Source organism: Bos indicus x Bos taurus, chromosome 4 (genome assembly GCF_003369695.1).
Source record: "Bos indicus x Bos taurus breed Angus x Brahman F1 hybrid chromosome 4, Bos_hybrid_MaternalHap_v2.0, whole genome shotgun sequence".
NCBI classification, from domain to species: domain Eukaryota; kingdom Metazoa; phylum Chordata; class Mammalia; order Artiodactyla; family Bovidae; genus Bos; species Bos indicus x Bos taurus.
In genome coordinates, this window is record NC_040079.1 from 25,766,251 (window position 1) to 25,790,165 (window position 23,915).

At 36.6% G+C, this 23,915-nt stretch overlaps 2 protein-coding genes across 4 annotated transcripts in view; one reads left to right on the forward strand and one right to left on the reverse strand.

The window, feature by feature from the left end:
- TMEM209 (transmembrane protein 209) overlaps positions 1-23,915 on the forward strand; it is a 32,278-nt gene that overhangs the window by 6,115 nt on the left and 2,248 nt on the right. For both annotated transcript variants that reach the window (XM_027538997.1, XM_027538996.1), the window contains exons 7-14: positions 5,774-5,949; positions 6,782-6,853; positions 9,006-9,102; positions 14,942-15,067; positions 17,452-17,549; positions 18,555-18,669; positions 18,772-18,869; positions 20,497-20,570. In XM_027538997.1, the coding sequence (XP_027394798.1) occupies positions 5,774-5,949; positions 6,782-6,853; positions 9,006-9,102; positions 14,942-15,067; positions 17,452-17,549; positions 18,555-18,669; positions 18,772-18,869; positions 20,497-20,570 (856 nt within the window). The remainder of the gene's footprint in view (positions 1-5,773; positions 5,950-6,781; positions 6,854-9,005; positions 9,103-14,941; positions 15,068-17,451; positions 17,550-18,554; positions 18,670-18,771; positions 18,870-20,496; positions 20,571-23,915) is intronic.
- The window catches only part of KLHDC10 (kelch domain containing 10), a 97,079-nt gene continuing 90,897 nt past the window's right edge, over positions 17,734-23,915 (reverse strand). The window contains exons 10-12 of one of the 2 annotated variants that reach the window (XM_027539000.1): positions 23,810-23,861; positions 20,431-20,534; positions 17,734-17,773 (exon numbers count right to left, since the gene is read on the reverse strand). In XM_027539000.1, coding sequence (XP_027394801.1) covers positions 20,434-20,534; positions 23,810-23,861 — 153 coding nt within the window. In that variant the 3' untranslated portion in view covers positions 17,734-17,773; positions 20,431-20,433. Of the gene's footprint in view, positions 17,774-20,430; positions 20,535-20,968; positions 23,618-23,809; positions 23,862-23,915 lie in introns of those variants that run through there. The other variant, XM_027539003.1, reaches the window with a different exon arrangement.

Genomic DNA, 23,915 nt, shown 5'->3' on the forward strand with positions numbered 1-23,915 from the left:
AATTTGCTAAATGTTTATGAGATTCTGTTATATGCATATAAATTCAGAATATCCTTCTAGTCAGTTACTCCTTTTATCTTTATCTCTTAGGCTTTTTGCCTTTGAGTCTGTTGTGTCTGACACTAACAGCTATACTAATTTTCTTTTGGGTATTATTTGCCTGTGTATCTATGTCCATCTATATACTTTTAAGCCTTCTGGGCCCATAGGTTTTAGGTAATTAAGTATTTTGTATGAATTAATCTGTATTAATATTTTGTGGAAAACTACTTTGAGACTATAAATATCCTTTTCTTTATCAAATTTTCACTTAATAGCTTTAATACCCTTTTAAGATTCTTTTCAAAGTTAATTATTACTGGTTGTCATGGTACTTCTCTAATTTTTCATTCCTTTTTTTATTTATCCCTTTTTTGTTTTTTATAAACTTTGTGTGTGTGTGGTTAAATTTACATAAGAGTTACCATTTTAAACATCTTAAGTGTATCATTTAGCATTACGTACATTCAGTTTGTTGTGCAGCCACTTCTTAAATATACATATTTGTTAGTATTCTCTTGTAAGGTAGAGCTTCTTTCCTCCAGTTAGGTTATTTTGATGCTTAGATTGTCTCAGATTTGGCTAGTGTGATTGTCTAGCTTCTGTGTTCTTCTGGTATCATTCTTTGAACACTCCTCCCCCCTCCCCCAACCGTACCCCCAACCCACTTCCCATAAGATTTTCCAGGCTCTTCTTTCTCTAGTAACTAGCTTTGGAATTAGTCTGTTTTTCTGGGGGGTCATGTTTGCTTTTAGTGGAGAAAGATATTTTGTAATTAATGTCTGTGCACTGGATATGCCATGGTTAATCTTAAGTCCACTGGGCAGACAGCTGGGAAACAGATATGGAAACACTCACACACACACACTTGTATATTTCTCCATCCGTCCGTGAAAGTGAAGTCGGTCAGTTGTGTCCAACTCCTTGCAACCCTACAGACTGTGGCCCACCAGGCTCCTCCGTCCATGGGATTTTCCAGGCAAGAATATTGGAGTGGGTTGCCATTTCCTTCTCCAGGAGATCTTCCCGACCCAGGGATCGAACCCAGCTCTCCTGCATTGCAAGCAGACTCTTTACTGTCTGAGCCACCAGGGAATCCATCTATATGTATTAAAAACCATAAGTTCCTGTGATACCTCCAATTCCAGTCCAACTATACAGGGTTTGTCTTAGCCTCCTTCCTTTACAGATTTATAACTCCTTTCTCCAATAATGAGAAAATGGACACTCACATATACTGTTTGTTGTTCAGTCGCTAAGTCGTGTCCGACTCTTTGTGACCCCATGGACTGCAGCACGCCAGACTCCTCTGTCTTCCACTATCTCCTAGAGCTTGCTCAAATTCATGTCCATTGAGTCAGTGATGCTGTCTAACCATCTCATCCTCTGTCGTCACCTTCTCCTTTTGCCTTCTGTCTCTCCGAGCGTCAGTCTTTTCCATTGCGGTAATTCTTTGCATGAGGTGGCCAAGGTATTGAAAGCCTCAGCTTTAGCATGAGTCCTTCCACTGAATATTCAGGGTTGATTTCCTTTAGGATTGACTGGTTTGATTTCCTTGCAGTCTAGGGGCCTCTCAGGAGTCCTCTCCAACACCACAGTTCAAAAGCATCTATTCTTCAGCACTCAGCCTGCTTTATCATTGAACTCTCACATCCATACCTGACTACTGGAAAAACCACAGCTTTGACTTATACACACCTTTGTTGTCAAAGTGATGTCTCTGCCTTTTAATACACTGTCTGGGTTTGTCATAGCTTTCCTCACAAGGATCATCTTTTTATTTCATGGCTGCAGTCACTGTCTGCAGTGATTTTGGAGCCCAAGAAAATAGTCTGTCACTGCTTCCACTTTTTCCCCTTCTGTTTGCCATGAAGTGATGGAACCAGATGCCATGATCTTCATTTTCTGAATGTTGAGTTTTCAGCCAACATTTTCACTTTCTTCTTTCACCCTCCTCAAGAGGCTCTTTAGTTCCTCTTCATTTTCTGCCATTAGAGTGGTATCATCGGCATTTATGAGGTTGTTGATATTTCTCCTGGCAGTCTTGATTCCAGCTTGTGCTTCATCCAGCCCATCATTTCACATGATGTGCTCTGCGTAGAAGTTAAATAAGCAGGGTGACAGTATCCAGCCTTGCTGTATTCCTTTTGCAATTTGAAACCAATCTGTTCCATATCTGGTTCTAACTGTCGCTTCTTGACCTGTACACAGGTTTCTCAGAAGGTAGTTTACATGCATCTCCTAAGAACAAGGACATTTTCCTTTCTGACTACCATATGATTTTCATATTTAAGTTACTACTATTCTTCATATTTACCTTTCCTCCAGTGGACCCAATAACGACCTTGGTAGCTCTTTTCTTTTATTGATGGAGGATCCAGTCAGGGACCACATATTTCATTTAATTGTCATGCTTCTTTAGTCTTTTTTCATCTGGACCATTTATGAGTGTTTGTTCTCTTTTTTGTCTTTTATGACATTTACATTTTGAAGATACAAGGCCAGTTTGGTAGATTTGTATTTGTGTGATGGTTTTCTCATTGTTAGATTCATTTTAAATATTTTTTGGCAAGAATAAAACTTAGCTGGTGGTATGTTCCTTTCAGTGCATCACATCAGAGGATACATGATATTATTTGTCCCTCTATTGGCAAAGTTAAATTGGATCTCCTGGTCATAGTGATGGCACAGTTTGTTCATAGTAGCTTTTCCCTTCTGTAATTTATGAACAATCTATATAGTATGATGCTTTTGAGACTTAGGACTATGCTGTTCCCTTAAGCAGTCTTTCCCTCCAGCAGTTTTAGCATCCATTGATGATCCAGTGTTACTACAGTAGTAGTTGCAAAAGGGAGACTTTCTAATATTTCCATTTCTTCAGTGCACGTTTAGTATTTTGGCATTCTGCTATAAAGAAGAGCATTCTGTTTTATTCCTCACTCCACAGTTTGTTTTATCCAGTTAGGACTGATGGTTCTGTCTTTTTAATTTAAACTTTAAACTGCTATTTAACTCATTGAGTTTTTTAATTTGTCTTTTTTTTTTTTTTCTGGTTTCAACATTTTATTTGCTTCTCTTTGATATATGCCTGATTTATTTTAGAGTATCTTGCTTTGTTCTTATGTTTTCCATTCTTTTTCTTATCTCAGTCACTTTAAGCATACTTTAAAATTCCTGTCCAGTAGCTCCATTATCTAAAGTTCTTGATTACATACTAACATTTTTTTCTTGTTGATGCATTTTCTTGGAGATATGTTTCTTTGTGTTTTACGCATTTTTCATTTTTGGTAAGCCTGTCTTCGGTAGAGTTTCATCTGTGCTGTTTCGGTCTTAGGCAGGCTGGATGGAAGCCTTTTGTTTCCTCCTAGCAGTTTCATATTTGCCTCTATCCGGTGATTGAGGAATATCATTGATCCTGAATTAATTTAAGTAATTTCTGGGCTTGGAGGTTCCTGGACCTTACAGGGAGTATAAATGGGTGCAGTAAACCCACATGAAGGCGGAGCTGTAATTTTTAAATCTCTGGGGATTTCTTTTTAAAAACAACCTAAGAGAGACAGGCTTCCCTGTTACCTCCTGGTGTCAGTGAACAGATGTTCTTTTCCTTATCCACTGAGAACACAGCCCCTTGAGGTCCTCAGCTGTGTGCCAGGTGCAGGGAATAGAGGTAGGAAGGAGGCCTCAGTCTAGCCCGATACCTGTATGCACATTTCCAGTTCCCAGGCACTGAAGTCCACACTGATAGGTTTCCCAAAGCCTACAAAATTCTCCAGAGCAACCGCAGCATCACTTCACACACGGACCACTGGCCACTCTGATTTTCAATTCCCTCTTCATTTTTAGCAGCTATTCCTATTACATGTTTGCAAGCTCCATTATTCATTTAAATTATATGTTTTATTATTCTTACATCTTTGGGGTTGTCCAACTGCGGATTTTGTGCTATTTTGGTGGTGATGGTCATTATAGAGAGGCCCTGTTGTGTCACTTCTTGCTATATATTTTCCTTGTACTTTAGCTCATGTACAACAGATATAAAACTGTATTTCTGTCATCTACATAGAACTTTTGTCATCTAAAGCCAGACTTCTTTGAAATTTTCCTTAAGTTCAGGTTTGCCCTCAGAAAGCTTGATTATCGTTTTTAAAATTAACAGTCAAAATAATTAGTCAAAATAGGGTAAACTGTTTGCTCTTATCATGACCCCATGTCTCTTCCTTTTTTATTCCCTATGTATTCAGTCATTGTACTTGTTTAAAATTTTTCTTGACAGTATTCATTCTTCTAAGTCAATGTTGCCAGAAGTTCTACTTGGAAATATCACACCAAGTGTGATATTTCTTTATTATACATAGTTATTATCTTTATGCCAGTATGGAGCATACTTTCACCAATGCTACCAGCACAAGACTGGCTCACATCCAAGGTTTTGATGCTGTGACTTGAAATACTGCCACATGTCCCTTTCATTTCTCATCCTCCATGCCTCTAAACATCAAAAGAAGACCAGTTTTATTATTTTATAATCATGCCTTTAAAAAATACTGCTAAGATTAAAAAAACTAGTCTCTCTTTGTGATTTTTCTGTGAGGGTACTAAATATCAATTGATATTTTGACATCAGTTAAACTTTGAAAAAAATAAACTCTTCCTAAGCATCAGTGGACATGAGTTTGACCAAGCTCTGGGAGATGGTAAAGGACAGGGAAGCCTGGGGTGCTGCAGTCCATGGGGTCACAGTCGGACATGACTGAGTCAGACACGACTGAGTGACTCAACAACAGCAAAGTATCATATAATTGTCATTGAAAATTTGCTGTTTATTAACGACTTGTCCTAGATGTTGGGCTTCCCAGGTGGCGCAGTGGTAAAGAACCCGCCTGCTAATGCAAAAGACGTGGGTTCAGTCCCTGGGTTGGGAAGATTCCCCTGGAGTAGGAAATGGCAACCCACTCTAGTATACTTGCCTGGAAAATTCCATGGACAGAGGAGCCTGATGGGCTACAGTCCATGGGGTTATAAAGAGTCAGACACGATTGAGCACACACGTACTAGATACTAGGGGGAAAAATACTCCCTGCCCTCGAGGAGCTCAAATTTTGTTTGGGAAAGGAGACAAACCTTAAAATGTGTTAAGTACTGTGGTAAAGTCCCCTGTGGTATTAAGTCCCTAAATGTGACTGTTTACATTTCCTAAAAGTAAAATGATAAACCTAGAAGTGTAATCAGCAGACAGTCTCTTAATACAAGACAAGAGTTACTAAACTATAAATAGACCACAGTGTAGCACTCGGAAGAGTGAGTTTAGCTGCTAGCCAAAAGACTAGTATATTAATAGGAGGCGGTAGTTATCCCATTCAGAAAGAGCTTCTAAAAATTCAAGCAAGAACTTAGCCTATTTATTTCCTGATGAAATTTGTCTTTTGTTTCTCTCTGAATCATTGGAAAGTCTTAAGAGAATGAAACAAGCTTAATTTTACAACAAAAATAAGCAGACACTTTCAACCACTTAGAAATCTCATGGCTGTTAAAGTGATTCTGCTCAGAAAAAGTTCTTTTTAATGTTTAGCATGAGCACTCCATTTCTCTAAAGAAAAGATAATGTTGGGAGGAGAGAAGACTTTGTCTTGGGTTGCCATTGCATAGGTTCCTAGATACCCAGAGCTCATATACCAGCCCCTTATATCAAAATTACTACACCATACTGTGATACTCCTTCCATTCATCGTTGTAGGAAGCCCAGATTCTACTTCGCCTCCCACCAGTCCTACTTTCTGGAACTACAGCCGTTCTGTGGGGGATTATGCACAGACTTTGAAGAAGTTTCAGTATCAGCTTGCCTGTAGGTCTCAGGCGCCATGTGCTAACAAAGATGAAGCCGATCTCAGCTCTAAACAAGCTGCAGAGGAGGTAAATGGAAAATGAAAGTGACTTGATGTTTGTGATTTACAGGTTGTTTGAAAGTCTTCTTTTCTACTTCTGGAAATTGTTTTCTGTAACATCCACTTTTACTGGCTAGAAATGTAAATCTGGCACATGTTATACACTAGAAAGGGGCTTTCCTGGTGGCTCAGATGGTAAAGAGTCTGCCCGCAGTGTGGGAGACCTGGGTTCAATCCCTGGGTCTCAAGATCCTCTGGAGAAGGGAATGGCAAACCACTACAGTCCATAGGGTCTCAAAGAGTCGCACACAACTGAGCGACTTCACTGTCACTTTCTCAAACACTAGAAAGACCCCTAGCTAACTTGTGTATTGAAAATTGAATTATATTCTACATTTTACTCTTTATGACACAGAGTTAAGTGTCCTACCTAAAGACATTAGTGTCCTACCTAAAACATTTTGTGGCACTCATTCATAAAAAGATACCTCAGGTATCTATTTGTACTTAACACATACAAGATTCTTGCTCTTAAAATAACATTTGGATTAGAACATTTGACTAGAATATACATTTGATATGGAACATTTTGTAGTTTCATCAGTTTAGTACCAAATAAAGGATTTTGAATTTTCTTCTTAAAAGAAAGAATATTCTTTGAACATACCAATGTAAGGAATTTTAAATGTATGTGCATGAATAGCAACTACTACATGTTAATCAGGTCAGTATTGATGATCGTGAAGTTTTTTACAGAGTATTCAAAATATATCTGAGGGTGGGGGAAGGGATGACTGATAACCTGGCAAGACTTTTCCTCACTGATCGTTCATTCTAAACATTTTTTTTTTTTTTAACAGGTTTGGGCAAGAGTAACTATGAATAGACAACTTCTTGATCATATGGATTCATGGACAGCTAAATTCAGAAATGTGAGTTTTGACATTACTCTGTGGACAATGTTTGTGCCTCTTTATATACAAAGTATGTTATTAGAGTATCAGTTAGAGATGTTAATTATTAGACTATCAGAATTAAATATTACTAAAACTGCACTATGGGTGACACACACAAGGATGAAGAAGACGTTTACCATATGGTGTCTGCATTCTTGGGACTTTTCCCCTCAACACTTAGCAAATCACTGTATTTTGAGTGGATAAAGGAACAGTGTATTTAGTTGTTAAGATCTTCCCTTTCCCAACATCTCAATTTTGCTTTTCAGAGAGCTTTCCTATCAGAGCCTGTTGTGTGTCTAGACATGTGAGGGAAGCAAAAATGAGGTCATTATTCTCTGAAAACTTCAGTGTTAAAGAACATAACATATACTTGAAGCTGCTTCAGAGTGTATCCTTTTCTTCAATTTTTCATGAGAAGAGCCTTCTAATCTTTGGCCTGGAGCTTGGCAAAAGCCAGCTCTCCCACATACAGAGTGAGTTTCCTGGTTTCAACCCTACCTCATTCTATTGCTCTCTGTAGTACCCACATGTCCCCAGTCTAGGGGGTAAATTGGCCCCTCCTCCACTGCAGGAAGCCCCACTTAGACTCTGTAGAAGCTTCTTCCACTGTTTCATCCTCCACCATTTACTCGCCAACTCCCCATCTTCTGGAAATATTATTTGTTGAAGTCATTTATTTGTACTCATTTTTTGTTCTTTTGCTGTAATTTACATAGGGTATCAAGAGAGGGTATGGTGAAAATAGTAGGCTGCTTTATTGAACCAGAAGCCTGGTTGGCTTTCTTGAATAAAAATTCCGTAGCCAGCCCTAGAACTACTCAGTGAGGCCTCCTAGGAGTGAGGCCTCGATTTCTCTCCTGCACCTCAGACAATTTTGTTGCAGCCTAAGTGTGGCTGGCAAGTAGGATACATTTAATAAATGTTGGAAGAATGAACAAGTGAAATGATGTGCTAGGACTGTACTTCCTTTTATTTCCACTTATAGGCTTATCTAAAAATGCTAATATATTTAAAAGACAAAGTCTTGGTCAGGAGTATTAGCTTGGAAGAAATGCAAACACAATCCTTGATCTGAATTCCTTAGGCTACAATGTTCTGAAATTTAGGGGATTTTATGTAGTTTCTTTTGAAAAGCAGTGTATACATATACCATATATTTTATAATACAGTAGCAGGGTCTTTTTAGGACTCAGTAATCAACCACATTATTGTTTCTGCAGCAAAACATATGAGCAATCATGCTGAGTAAGATAAAGTCTAAAAATAGTTACACAGGAATTCAATTCAGGTCTTGCCAGTATATCAAATTTTCTTGCTAACTAAATTATAAAAACACATCATTTTCAGAGGTTTTTTAATTAGAGTTGTATAACTTGTATTTGATCTGAAACTTTTTTTCATCCTTCTGCTATATGGTTAAACAGAAAGGGTAGTTGAAGTATTGATAGTGGAAGGTAGTGGAAAAGGTAGTGGAAGCAGAAAGGGTAGTTGAAGTTGGTGTTGAACACACACCCAAAACCCATAACACAAAACCAGGTTGGGTGTGGATTCTTTGAACAGTCTTTTCACGTACCATGCAAAGTGGCGTTTGAAATTCCTAGTCCTAAAGTGAATAGTATAATATTTACAAACTAGTTTTAAATATAATAATATCCATTTTCCACATGGTTAGGGAATTGAGGGAGCCTGCTGAGAGATAATCAGTTATGCTAGTTTTAAAAACTATTATACTAAAAAAAAAAACTATTATACTAATCACAAACCAGTAAAAAATATGTGACTAACTACCCTAGAAATAAAAACTAAAGATGATCCTTTTAGCTAAGTATTAATATATAATCATAGAAGAATTTAAGAAAAACTTAACATGTAACTGTAAATTTTATATCTTCAAAAAACAGGCAAACAGGCATATCTGATTTAAGAGTATAACTTCATTAACTTGCATTCTGTTAGCATATTTACTTAACTCTGTAACTGTGGCTGCTGTTACTTCCATTCTCTTTCACTATGTACTCTATTAATATTCAAGTACAAGACGGTAAAAAAAACGTTCACGAAAATAATCTTTTGAGAAATGCTTTAAAATTATGTGTGTAAAATCATTCATCTCATTTCTCCCTAGTGGATCAACGAGACAATATTAGTGCCGCTTGTGCAAGAGATTGAGTCTGTCAGCACGCAGATGAGGCGAATGGGTTGTCCAGAGCTGCAAATAGGAGGTATGTGAGAACAGAGCCCAGCATTTGAGTTCCTTCAGTGAATCTGCCAAGTGGAAAATTTCTTCTTGTAATGGGCTATTTAACAGCATCCTTTGTTACCTTTTTTCTTTTTTTTTTTTTTTTACATTTTCCTGATGGCTAATAATACTGAGCATCTATTCATGTGCTGAGCCCTTTGTATATCTTCTTAGGAGAAATACCTTTTCAGATCTTTTACCCATTTTATTCCCCCCCTTACCCATTTTTAAATTGAGTTGTCTTTATTATTGAGTTGTAGGTGTTCTTTATATATTCAAGATACAAGTAGCTTATTAGATATTAATTACAAAACTGTATAAAGCATAAAAAATGTATAACAATGCTAATTTAAAATCCCCCATTTTCAATTATCTGCTAAAAATAAAACTTAAAGTTTAGTGTAATATAATTTGCCTAAAGTATATATACTATAACTTACTTAGTGCTAAGTAGTGAAGTTTAAAAAATGTAAGGAGTATTTTAGTCAACCAGATCTTTCTAGAGAATGGATTTCTCTTTGAAATATGTAAAAGCTTTGGATTGCATATTAACAGTTTCCACTTGCTTTGGGTATCTTTTCATCAGTCTTTATTCTCTGGGTTAAGTATAAAATTGTACATTGCTAAAGTACTGGCATCATTGACTCAGTGGACATGAGTTTGGGCAAACTCTGAGAGATAGTGAAGGACAGGAAAGCTTGACGTGCCACAGTCAAGGGGTCACAAAGAGTCAGACACAGCTGAGCGACTGAACAACAAAGTACCAATTTACTAAGTACCCCAGTTTTTTTGTTTAGTTATTTGGCTGTGCTGGGTCTTACTTAGTTGCAGCATCTGGGATCTAGTTCCCTGACCAGGGATCAAACCTGGGCCCCCTGCATTGTGGAAGTCCCCAGATGTTTTATATGTAGTGTACACAACATTCACATTAACCTTGAAAGCTAGCTTTTAGTGCCTGTTTTATGGAACAGGCCACTAAGACTCAGAGAGGTAAAGTAACTAGCCCAGTGATTTGAGGCCAGAGCTCTCTGACTGCAGAGTTAGAAGGGTTACTTCCTAGGTCTTGGTAGTATTATTTGAACTTATAGTTAACTTTTTTGAGATTTTTTATAAGCTATAAAAATAAGTATCTTTCATATTTTACCAATGTGATGTGTTTTTTAGGAAAGAACAGCATTGTTTTATCACTGCAAAAACAACATGTGTATGTTCATTGTAGAAAATTTGGAAAGTGGGTTTTCCTGGTGGTAAAGAATCCACCTGCCAGTGTAGGTTCAATCCCTGGTTTGGGAACATCCCCTGGAGAAGGAAATGGCAACCCACTCCGGTATTCCCCAATCAGTCAGTTGTTTTTTTGTTTTGTTTTTTACTTTAATCATGAAAACTGTTCAGTTTTAGTTTTCATAGAAAGATCTTTCAAGAGGGAGGGGACATATGTATCAGATCAGATCAGTCGCTCAGTCGTGTCTGACTCTTTGCGACCCCATGAATCGCAGCACGCCAGGCCTCCCTCTCCATCACCAACTCCCAGAGTTCACTCAGACTCACGTCCATCGAGTCAGTGATGCCATCCAGCCATCTCATCCTCTGTCGTCCCCTTCTCCTCCTGCCCCCAATCCCTCCCAGCATCAGAGTCTTTTCCAATGAGTCAACTCTTCCCATGAGGTGGCCAAAGTACTGGAGTTTCAGCTTTAGCATCATTCCTTCCAAAGAAATCCCAGGGCTGATCTCCTTCAGAATGGACTGGTTGGATCTCCTTGCAGTCCAAGGGACTCTCAAGAGTCTTCTTCAACACCACAGTTCAAAATCATCACTTCTTCGGCGCTCAACCTTCTTCACAGTCCAACTCTCACATCCATACATGACCACAGGAAAAACCATAGCCTTGACTAGACGAACCTTTCTTGGCAAAGTAATGTCTCTGCTTTTGAATATGCTATCTAGGTTGGTCATAACTTTCCTTCCAAGGAGTAAGCATCTTTTCATTTCATGGCTGCGGTCACCATCTGCAGTGATTTTGGAGCCCACAAAAATAAAGTCTGACACCGTTTCCACTGTTTCCCCATCTATTTGCCATGAAGTGATGGGACCGGATGCCATGATCTTTGTTTTCTGAATGTTGAGCTTTAAGCCCACTTTTTCACTCTCCACTTTCACCTTCATCAAGAGGCTTTTTAGTTCCTCTTCACTTTCTGCCATAAGGGTGGTGTCATCTGCATATCTGAGGTGATTGATATTTCTCCTGGCAATCTTGATTCCAGCTTGTGTTTCTTCCAGTCCAGCGTTCCTCATAATGTACTCTGTATATAAGTTAAATAAACAGGGTGACAGTATACAGCCTTGACATACCCCTTTTCCTATTTGGAAGCAGTCTGTTTTTCCATGTCCAGTTCTAACTGTTGCTTCCTGATCTGCATACAGATTTCTCAAGAGGCAGATCAGGTGGTCTGGTATTCCCATCTCTTGAAGAATTTTCCACAGTTCATTGTGATCCACACAGTCAAAGGCTTTGGCATAGTCAATAAAGCAGAAATAGATGTTTTTCTGGAACTCTCTTGCTTTTTCCATGATCCAGCGGATGTTGGCCATTTGATCTCTGGTTCCTCTGCCTTTTCTAAAACCAGCTTGAACATCAGGAAGTTCACGGTTCACATATTGCTGAAGCCTGGCTTGGAGAATTTTGAGCATTACTTTACTAGCGTGTGAGATGAGTGCAATTGTGCGGTAGTTTGAGCATTCTTTGGCATTGCCTTTCTTTGGGATTAGAATGAAAACTGACCTTTTCCAGTCCTGTGGCCACTGCTGAGTTTTCCAAATGTGCTGGCATATTGAGTGCAGCACTTTCACAGCATCATCTTTCAGGATTTGGAATAGCTCAACTGGGATTCCATCACCTCCACTAGCTTTGTTCGTAGTGATGCTTCCTAAGGCCCACTTGACTTCACATTCCAGGATGTCTGGTTCTAGGTCAGTGATCCCACCATCGTGATTATCTGGGTCGTAAAGATCTTTTTTATACAGTTCTTCTGTGTATTCTTGCCATCTCTTCTTAATATCTTCTGCTTCTGTTAGGCCCATACCATTTCTGTCCTTTATTGAGCCCATCTTTGCATGAAATGTTCCTTTGGTATCTCTGATTTTCTTGAAGAGATCTCTAGTCTTTCCCATTCTGTTGTTTTCCTCTATTTCTTTGCATTGATCACTGAAGAAGGCTTTCTTATCTCTTCTTGCTATTCTTTGGAATTCTGCATTCAGATGTTTATATCTTTCCTTTTCTCCTTTGTTTTTCGCTTCTCTTCTTTTCACAGCTATTTGTAAGGCCTCCCCAGAAAGCCATTTTGCTTTTTTGCATTTCTTTTCCATGGGAATGGTCTTGATCCCTGTTTCCTGTACAATGTCACAAACCTCATTCCATAGTTCATCAGGCACTCTATCTATCAGATCTAGGCCCTTAAATCTATTTCTCACTTCCACTGTATAATCATAAGGGATTTGATTTAGGTCATACCTGAATGGTCTAGTGGTTTTCCCTACTTCCTTCAGTTTAAGTCTGAATTTGGCAATAAGGAGTTCATGGTCTGAGCCACAGTCAGCTCCTGGTCTTGTTTTTGCTGACTGTATAGAGCTTCTCCATCTTTGGCTGCAAAGAATATAATCAATCTGATTTCAGTGTTGACCATCTGGTGATGTCCATGTGTAGAGTCTTCTCTTGTGTTGTTGGAAGAGGGTGTTTGTTATGACCAGTGCATTTTCTTGGCAAAACTCTATTAGTCTTTGCCCTGCTTCATTCCATATCCCAAGGCCAAATTTGCCTGTTACTCCAGGTGTTTCTTGACTTCCTACTTTTGCATTCCAGTCCCCTGTAATGAAAAGGACATCTTTTTGGGTCTTAGTTCTAAAAGGTCTTGTAGATCTTCATAGAACCGTTCAACTTCAGCTTCTTCAGCGTTACTGGTTGGGGCATAGACTTGGATTACTGTGATATTGAATGGTTTGCCTTGGAAACGAACAGAGATCATTCTGTCGTTTTTGAGATTGCATCCAAGTACTGCATTTCGGATCTTTTGTTGACCATGATGGCTACTCCATTTCTTCTGAGGGATTCCTGCCCGCAGTAGTAGATATAATGGTCATCTAAGTTAAATTCAGTCCAGTTCAGTTCGCTGATTGCTAGAATGTCAACATTCACTCTTGCCATCTCTTGTTTGACCACTTCCAATTTGCCTTGATTCATGGACCTGACATTCCAGGTTCCTATGCAGTATTGGTCTTTACAGCATCGGACCTTGCTTCTATCACCAGTCACATCCACAGCTGGGTATTCTTTTTGCTTTGGCTCCATCCCTTCATTCTTTCTGGAGTTATTTCTCCACTGATCTCCAGTAGCATATTGGGCACCTACTGACCTGGGGAGTTTCTCTTTCAGTATCCTATCATTTTGCCTTTTCATACTGTTCATGGGGTTCTCAAGGCAAGAATACTGAAGTGGTTTGCCATTCCCTTCTCCAGTGGACCACATTCTGTCAAATCTCTCCACCATGACCCGCCCATTTTAGGTTGCCCCACGGACATGGCTTAGTTTCATTGAGTTAGACAAGGCTTCGGTCCTAGTGTGATTAGATTGACTAGTTGTCTATGAGTATGGTTTCATTGTGTCTGCCCTCTGATGCCCTCTTGCAACACCTACCATCTTACTTGGGTTTGTCTTACCTTGGGCATGGGGTATCTCTTCATGGCTGCTCCAGCAAAGCACAGCCAATGCTCCTTACCTTGGACGAGGGGTATCAGGACATATGTATACCTATGGCTGATTCATGTTTTTATTTGGCAGAAAGCAACAAAATTCTGTAAAGCAATTGTCCATCAATTTAAAAATAAATTTAAAAAAAACATGGAGAATCAGTCAGTTTTAGTTACAATTGTGTATTCTTTTTTGGAGAAAGATACTATGATAATCAACTATATATATCAGTTGTACGTTATATCATAATTTAAGAACGTGGAAAGTATGTATTTGGGAGTTGAGCAAATAGTATGTATGTGTATATGTTTTTAATTGAATTAAAGTCATACCTCCTTTTTTCCCTCCACTTTTTCTTTTTGTTAAGTATTCTCCAGTACTATTTTTATGGCTAGTTTATATTTCTTTTCTATGTATGTAGTATATTGTATTTAACTGATCTTTGTTATTTAATAGAAGATTTTCCCCTTACTGTTACTAATAGTGCTGTGAGTAAATGTCCTTAAATATTTGTGTACATTTATAATTACTTCTTTAGGATAATTTCTGAGAGGTGAAGTTGTAAGTTCAATAGATATAAATGTATTAAGCCTTTGTACATAATCCTTCAAAAAGCTTAAAACGAATTTATATTCTAGCAATAATGTCACCTATAAGAAAGCCTCTTTTCCCAACACTGTATAGTAAGGTTGGGCATTTGAAACTTTCTGTTGGTTTATTAATTTCTTTGGATAGTAGTCTTGCATGAAATGATGAGAGAAATCACTGTCATAAAGTTTTCACTTGTCAGTGGCAGAATAGACATCTTTTAACTCAATCTGATTTTGAAAGCTATTGTGTATATTTTTATTAATATATACACCCTGCAAGAATCTCCTGTGTATTAGTTGTTTATATAGCTGCCACCTTGCCAGAAATGGTCAAGTAAATTGTAGGTGAAGTAGATAATGCAGGTTGTTAAGATAAACTATCATTGCTTTTATTTATTCTTCAACATCTATTCAGGGAAGAGCATTTGAAGTTTTTTTGAAGGTCCCCACGAAGAATAACCTGTGTGTCCTGTGTGTTTTAATTTTAACAGAGGCTAGTATTACTAGCTTGAAACAGGCTGCTTTAGTCAAAGCTCCACTCATTCCAACTCTGAATACAATCGTGCAGTATCTAGACCTCACTCCAAATCAGGAATACTTGTTTGAAAGGATCAAAGGTAATTATTGATTTGAAGGGGGAAAAAATGAGAGCTGTTTCAGTACTTTGAAATTTTATAAATAAAGGTAACATGGGAAAGAAATTTTTTTTCATTATTAAGTATCACTAAGTATGGTCTTACTTTATAAATACACATTATGGCTTCATTAAGGCTAATACTTGAACAGATGTGGGTTTTATATTTTATATGCTTAAAAATGATCAAAATAATGTAATTATCCTTGAATACAGTAATAATTTTGTCCTATATAGGGAAACTTAAATATGAGCTAAATGGGTTCGTGTGAATATTTCATTCATTTTCTATTCTTAAACCACCAAGAATGGATGCCACAATGACATTCTTTATAATTTTAGTATGCTGATCTTATTTCTTTCAGTTTTTATAGGTCATATGTAATATGTTGCTTCTTTATATGTCTGTTATATCCTGATCATTTGGGGAAAATAATCCTGGTTATTTTCCTGGGTTGGGAAGATCCCCTGGAGAAGACAAGAGCAACCCACTCCAGTATTCTCGCCTGTAAAATCCCATAGACAGAGGAGCCTGGAGGGCTGCAGTCTGTGAAGTCTCAAAGAGTTAGACATGACTGAGTGACAGAGAGTGTGCACGTATATACACGTACACAGTCTTCTCAGGAGCCTGACTTGAGAATCAGGATATTTAGCCTCCCTGATACCCCCACATACTCTGTTTATGCCTCCCTACATTCATTTGGATAGACTCTGTAAAATGGTCTCATCACTAAAACAAGTTTTAGAAATATTATTTCACTTTTCAGATTTATCATAAATCTTAATTTATGTTATGTGTTATGTTGCCCCTTCTGTATTCTAGCTTTAGACTAGGGTTCAGGAATAAACATTTATCATTACTTTTTTTTTGAGTATAATTGTTTTATAGTGTTGTGTTAGTTTCCACCATATATATATCCTCCCTTACTTCCTGAGCCTCCCTCCCACCAGTCCCCCCAAGTCCCACCCATCTGGGTCGTCACAGAGCACCGAGCTGAGCTCCCTGTGCTGTGTGGCGGCTTCCTGCTGGCTAGCTGTTTGACACATGGTAGTATATGTCAGTGCTACTCTCTCATTCATCCCACCCTCTCCTGCTCCCCAAAAACGTTTTGTATAAGGAGAATTCAAATGTACTTAAAACTAGACACAAGAGTCTGCTCAGCCTTCTTATACCAGCACCCAGTTCTAGCAGCCATCAGTCCCTGTGCAGCCCTCACCCTTTGCATATTCCCATCTACCTCCTCCCTTCCTGCATTATTTGAGGCCAGTTCTGTATGTCGTCATCAGATTATCTGCAAGGATCTTGATATGTATCTGTAGAAGAGGATAAGGCCTTTTAAAAAGAGAACCACAAACAGTGATCACACGTCATACTTTTATAGTATGAAAAATACAGCTTATATACATAGCCAGGTGGCACAGTGATAAAGAATCCGCCTGCCAATGCAGGAAGACCCAGGTTTGATCCCTGGTTCGGGAAGATCCCCTGGAGGAGGAAATGGCAACCGACTCCAGTATTCTTGCCTGGAAAATCCCATGGATGAAGAAGTCTGACAGGCTACAGTCCATGGGGTTGCAAAGAGTCGGGCACAACTGAGTGACTAACTCTTCACTTTGCCTCATAGCTAACAAGATATTTATACATCCAAAAAAGACGTGTGTGTGCACATATATACAGAGTGTGTATACACATATGTATATATATAAAGTTTTATATGTCAAGTATACAAAAATGTTTAAAAAACAAAGTGAACATTTATATGGGGCTTCCAGATTGAACAATTACCATCCTTTTACAATATTTGATTCTCTCTCTATATACATACACACATGCATTTTACATATACACACACACATTTTTTTGCTCTAACATTGTGGACATCATTATTTCTCAGCACATGAGTTCCTAAAAGTAAGAACATTTTACATAACTGTAATAGAATTGTCAGACCTTAAGAATGAATATTTCTATATCTGATAATCCAGTTTATATTCAGATTTCCCATTTGTCCAGAGACTGTTATATACCCTTTTTTCCCCTAACTGGAATAGTTTATGTTCACACATTACATTGTATTGCTTTCTCTTTTTTTTAATCTCTTTGTCTAAAACAGTTCTGCCAATTTTCCCCCCCCACGTGACATTGCCTTTTTTAAGAATCCTGAACAGTAATCTTGTCTTACATTGGATTTATCTTACTCTTTCTTCATGGTGCTATTTAATTTTTTATATTGTGTATTTCTTTGTTTGAATGTTTTGATTGGGTTTTTAAGATGACATGCTTTCCTTGTTGTAACTCCTTAGCCTGTTTCTCCTTCTTTAGTATACATTCTTAGCTTTTTTTTAATCTCACCTCTCTTGCTACAGAACTTTCTCAGGGAGGCTGTATGAGCTCGTTTCGATGGAATAGAGGTGGAGACTTTAAAGGTCGCAAGTGGGATACAGACCTGCCCACGGATTCTGCTGTAAGTCCTCAGTTTTATTTTTATTTATTTTATTTATTTTTATTTATTTTTCTCAGTTTGACATTTTTGTTATGGGTTCATTTTTCCATTATAAAATAAGCATTAAAAGAACTTAGAGGGAATTCCCTGGTGGTCCAGTGGTTAGGACTCACTGCTTTCACTGCTGTAAGCCCAGGTTCAGTCCCTGGTCAGGGAACTAAGATCCTGCAAGCTGCATGCTGTGGCTGAAAAAGAAAAAAAAAAAAAAATTGAAAAAAATGTTTTTAAATAAAAAGACTTTAGAAATTAAGTAGAAATAAAAAATTAAAATTGTACTGGCATCTTAACCCAACCACTATTAATATTTTGGTGTATTTTCTTATTTTTTCTTTACTTAGACTGTGCTATTTTTAATGTTTTTTATCACAGATGTAATTATAAAATTTGTATCCTGCTTTCTTTCACTTTTCAGTGTTTAAGTATTTGCATTATTACTCACTGTCATTTAACTGACCTTAAAGTTTTAGAAATATGTAGTGGCAGGGGGCGGATTTTTGTTTTTCTGTCTTAAATACTGTTGGGAGTAACATATTGCATGTTTCTTTCTAATTTCGGGTTATGACTTTAAGACAGATTCCTAGAATTAGATTTATGAGATCAAAGACTAAAGTTTTAGGCATTTAAAAGTTTCTCAAAATTATGTTTGTTTTTTTAAAATGACTGTTGCATGTGAAAATGAAGTTTTAAATGCTGATAGTCAAGAATGGACTATATGTGTATTTTATCTTCATTTTGCTGTTAATTAACTATATGAGGGTGAATAATCCACTTAACACAAAATTAGGAATGTGTTTTATCTTTTCATTTTATAGATTTCAGCTTACAAATATAATCACTTGAAAGCATTTTTGCTAATTCTTTCTCAGGGGAAAAATTTAAAAATTGCAATCATTATAAACAGATGTTTGAAAAGTACCACACATAGGTTTTCATGCTGACTTTGAAAAATTATTTCCTTGTCTTCAGATCATCATGCATGTATTTTGCACCTACCTTGATTCCAGATTACCTCCACATCCTAAATATCCTGATGGAAAAACATTTACTTCTCAGCACTTTGTTCAGACACCAAATAAACCAGGTATAAACAACCTCTCCTAAAAGAATGAGTTGAGCTTTTCACATAAAATAATGTAGTGGAAGCTTTTCGTTTGTTTTTTAATGTAGCCTATTTTGTTTACAGATGTGACGAATGAGAATGTTTTTTGCATTTATCAGAGTGCTATCAACCCTCCCCATTATGAGCTAATCTACCAGCGTCATGTCTACAATCTTCCAAAGGTACTTCTATTTAGAAGCAACAGCAGTTGCTATTACTAATGTCATGGATGACTTACTTTGATATTTCTTTTAAAATTAGATTCTCTTTATGAAATAGGTAAACTTCTTAAGTTAGGGGGAAAGTGCTATTTTTATATCCCTTTTTTTTAAATTCTGAAAGTAATATATACTTAATTTGGAAAAGTATGAAGAAAAGGAAGAAAAATTCATTCCATTACTTAGAGGAAGCTGTTACTATTTGGTGTTTTTTATTTTTTTTTATTTTGGTTTTCTCTGTACTTTTTTATGGGTTGAAATCATATTGTTTGTATAGTTCTATATCGTTTTAAAAATTAACATTATAACATAATTTTCCATGACTTTAAAAGTCTTCATAAAAACACTTTTTAATGACAATTTTAAAACTTCATGATAAAGATATAATTTATGCAACCACTCCCTACAGTTGGACATTTTGGATGTTTCTAATTCTTCATTGTCATAAATACCTTTATGCATATAACTATCTGTATTTTGGATAATTTTTTAGCTCAAAGTCCAAAAGTGGAATTCTAGGTAATAGAATATTTTCAAGGCTGTTAAAATATATTATCAAATTACTATATGAAAAAATTTATTGTACCAGTTTATACTTCTATCCAGACATTTTACTCTTAATTATAAACATCAGTTCTGTTGATGACCTTTGTGGTTATTTTGTTACCAGCATCTTTACTAAAGAAATTTTACGTAGACTAAATCATAAAATTATATTCTTCATTCTGTCAGATACCCAGGAGAGAATATTTCTTTTTTTTTTAAGTTTAATATTTCAACTTTGTAAGTGTAAATAATTTGGGCCATTTAAAGAAACACTGTCTTTAAAAATCATATATCCTAAAGATATTTTAGTCAAAACAACTTAAATCAGAGTGAACAGGTGTAAGTTAATCAGTAAACTGAAAATCTAAATCAGGAGCTATCAGTAGTTTGATTTTAGTGCTAGCAAAATACTGCCTTGTCCCTTGTAGATAAAATAAATTTACATTTAATATATTACTTATACTGTATGTATCATAATGTATTTTAAAGCGTGATTAAAGATTTTTTAATCTCAACACTTTTGTTTAAACTGTTGATTTTGGGGGTAGTGTTTTGTGTGTAGGATATAGCGTACCAACTTCAGAGTATCTCCCAGCCAGTCCTTCGTAAATGCTGCTCCCCTTGTGTGGGAACTTCCCAGTGTGTTTATTTCTGCTTATCTTTCAGGTCTCAACTTAAAAATATCTCTTCTCAGGGAGGCATTGCTTCACTGCTCTGGTTTTTATGTATTTGTTCCCATGGCACCCTGCACCTCCTCCTCTCTCATAACATTCCTCACACGTTAGTTCTGAGTTTCCTGTCTGCCTTTCCTTCTGCTAGACTTTAAGCTCCTTGATTACATGGATCCTCTCTGTTTTATTCACCACAGAAGTCCCACTTATAGCACAAAAGTAGGGACTTTGTTTAATGAATCAATGAAAGCCTGAATTACATTGAATTCTGAATTAGTAGAATGTAAATTGATAGGACCCACACTTACCTCTCAGGCTGAATTTTTGTTCTGGTTTGGTTTAAATCTTGCTGGGTTTTTTTGTCTTTGTTCCAGGGCCGAAATAATATGTTTCATACACTGTTGATGTTCCTCTACATTATAAAAACCAAAGAGTCAGGAATGCTTGGGTAGGTATTTATGCTTTAATACAAGTACTTATTTTATACACTTTTTCTTATGTTCGGATTCTGCAGAAGGCAGCATCATATACTGAAAAGATGTGTGTACTAAACGATACAAGACATGACTTCTAGTACTGGCTCAGCGCTTTTGCTAACGATTTCTGCCATTTTGAGCAAGTCCATTAATTCCTTAAAACCTCCATTTCCCTATTGATAAAAAGGCAATTCGACCACATTATTGGCTTTTACAGTGGTGTCCCCCAGAGGGACAATTCAGATATATCAGGCTCTCGCCACTTTAAAATTAAAAAAACAAACAAACCAACTGGAGTCTTGTTTGTTCAGGCTATCCCATTTCAGACACAGAGCCTTCTACAAAATATTTACACTTCCAAAGAGGCTTAAGTCAGCACCCATTCCATAATACTGTTAATTGGAATGGAAGAATGGTCAGTTGAAATTATTTACTTTGTGTCGTCTAAATACTTAGTAATGAAGCTCACATACTGTTACAGTAAACTCAAAATTGCTGTCTTGTCATTTTGGTGATTTGAAATTTCAGTGCTTCAAAACAGTATGTGAAGTAAATGGACCCTAGCTAATGCTGGGTAAATCTGGTAATGCACAGGCTGGAAGTCTGAGAATCTGGCTTCTGGGTGCATCTCTGCCTGCACTAAGTAACCTGAGGCTAAAAAAATGAAAAGGGAAGAGCTGAGTAGAAAGCATCAGTCTGTTCAGCTCTGATCTTCATGTTTCTGTTGAGTTCTCTGCATGTCCTATTTAATACAGGTTTAGAACGGCACTGTCCCACACAGCAGCCACCAGCCACATGTGTGTGGCATTGAGCATTTGAAATATGACTAGTCTAGATTGAGATGGGCTGTCAGTGTAAAAGATCCCCTGGAGGAGGAAATGGTAGCCCACTCCAGTATTCTTGCCTGGGAAATATCATGGACAGAGGTGCCTGGAGGGCAACAGTCCACCGGGTTGCAGAGTCAGACGCGACTGAGCATGCACACAACGCGCTATAGTGTGAAATACATAGACTAGAATTTAAAGACCTAGTATCAAATAATAAAGTAAAATATCTCTTTAATAATTGTGTATATTGATTACATGTTGAAATAATATGTTGGATATACTGAGTTAAATGAAGTATATTATTAAAATTATTTTCACCTGTTTCTTTTTACTGTTTAGTTTTTAAGGTTATATATTATATTTCTGTTGGACAGCACTGCACTGGAGAAAGACAAACTCCTATCCTTAATTAAACATATTAGATGCAAAGATTTTTAGGACATAAACTGAAATTTATAAACAGCTTTCTAAGAAATTTATCAGCTTCCTGTAGCATGTATTTTTTTTAATGTAAGAAAGATTAAGAAACTCACTTTTGTCAGGCATCTCTGCTACCATGGTTCTTTTTTATTTTTTAATTACAAAAATAATGCATGCTCAATACAGAAATATTTAAACAATACAGCAGTGTATAAACTAGTAATTGAAAACTCCCCTCTGATCAACTGTCTCTCAGTGCCACTCCTTCAAGGTACCTACTGGGTTATCAGTTGGAGGTGTATGTTTTTCCAGTTACTTTATGGGGAAAGTTGATTCTGTTTTTATTTTTCATTTTATTTAAAAATATATTGTACCCAAACATATTACCTTGTGAGCTGCCTTTTGATCTTATGGTGTAGCTTGGATATTTTTCTGTGTCAGTAAATAGACTTTTTTCCTAAATTTTCTAGCAGCATTTGGTTATAGATACACATATATTAGAAAGATGGAATGTGCTATGGCTTTGTAATTCTTCATTTAAAAGTGTTTCTGGAAGGCTATTTTGAAGTGGGGAATTAATTTAGCAGTATTTTAAATAGTGAATTTTTTATTTTAATTGAAAATTTATCTTTTCCTCAAAAAATCTAAATTGATAACTGATACAAGCTTGTGTTGAGTGCCATATATAGTTTGTCAGATACATACAAATGTAAAATCTTTAAAGTACTTAGTGGGACAGTGATTTACTCAGAAGCCCAAAAGAATTGATACAATTCTTAAAGTGCTTATTTTAACTGAATGAGCCCCTTATATGTGGAAACATAAGTGAAACATTTTAGACTAAAATTAATCTTTTTTATTTATTTGATTTTTTTAATCCAGGGGAAAAAAACTGAAATTACTAGCTTTTAAAATATGATTGATCTTTTTAATACATTGTAGAACAACCAAATGTTAAAAACTGCCCTCCTGTGTCATAAAGGAAATAAGCAAGTGGCTCAAATATAGTCCACTTGGAATCATGCCCATAATACAGCAGATTGATACAAATACAGTATCAATTCAGTGCCACTTATTTGTGTAGTTACTAGAATGATATGAATGTTTTACTTCCAAGAAGGAAAAAAATCTAGACAGAATTGACTGCACAGTAAAGTGTCCTGTTTAGCAAAAGACACCATAAATAAAGTTTGAAACTAAGTGACAAACTGAGACAAAGCATAATTATAATGCTTAGAGCAAAGCCAAGGTAATATCCATCATACATAGAGAGCGTGCACATTAGAAAAGAAAAATACAGAAAATCGTCAAAAACATGAACGAAATACTTTTTCATAGAAGAGTGTTGTGCAAGTGGTTAACAAACATGAAAAAACGCTTAGTCTCATTTACAAGCAAGCCAAAATTAAATTTTTTCTTTCCCTATCATACTGAAATTTCTCATTTGCCATGTTGTTGAGGGTATGGAGAAAAAACACAGTTGATGAAATTACCCTTTTTGAAGAGCATTTTTGGTACATTTTAAATTTTTTTTATTAAAATGAATACATACTCATAATTTTAAAAGTCACAGTGTGCTAAAATTTCATGACAGAAATAAGGCATTCCCAGAACTTCCCAAGCCCATCTCCCAAAAGCAACCGCTTAGAACTCTTCTGGCTCCAGATGGTAGAGATGTGTAGTTCTCCTTTGACTGCCATCCTGTTAGATGAGTCCTTGTTCTCTTTTGGCCCTCTTCTCCTTCCTCTTACTTTGAATACAGTTGTATTACTCTATGGAGTAGATTTTTCTTTATATTATGTGCAGTAAGGCTTAATTTAAGCTATATTAGTAATACCCATATTTACTGAAGCATCCCAAATAATTAGAAAACTCCTAAATGAAATCAAATATGTAAAGTTCTCTAAGAGGCCTAGCATCTCTAAATCTCCATTTAAAAAAATTTAATTGACACTTTTACTTACTTGCTAAAATTGTCCTGTTAACTCCATCTGTTGTAGTAGTTCTTGAGTTCCACTGAAAAATTAATTTTCAACACTCCATAAACCATTTATTCTAAATTTGGGTTTT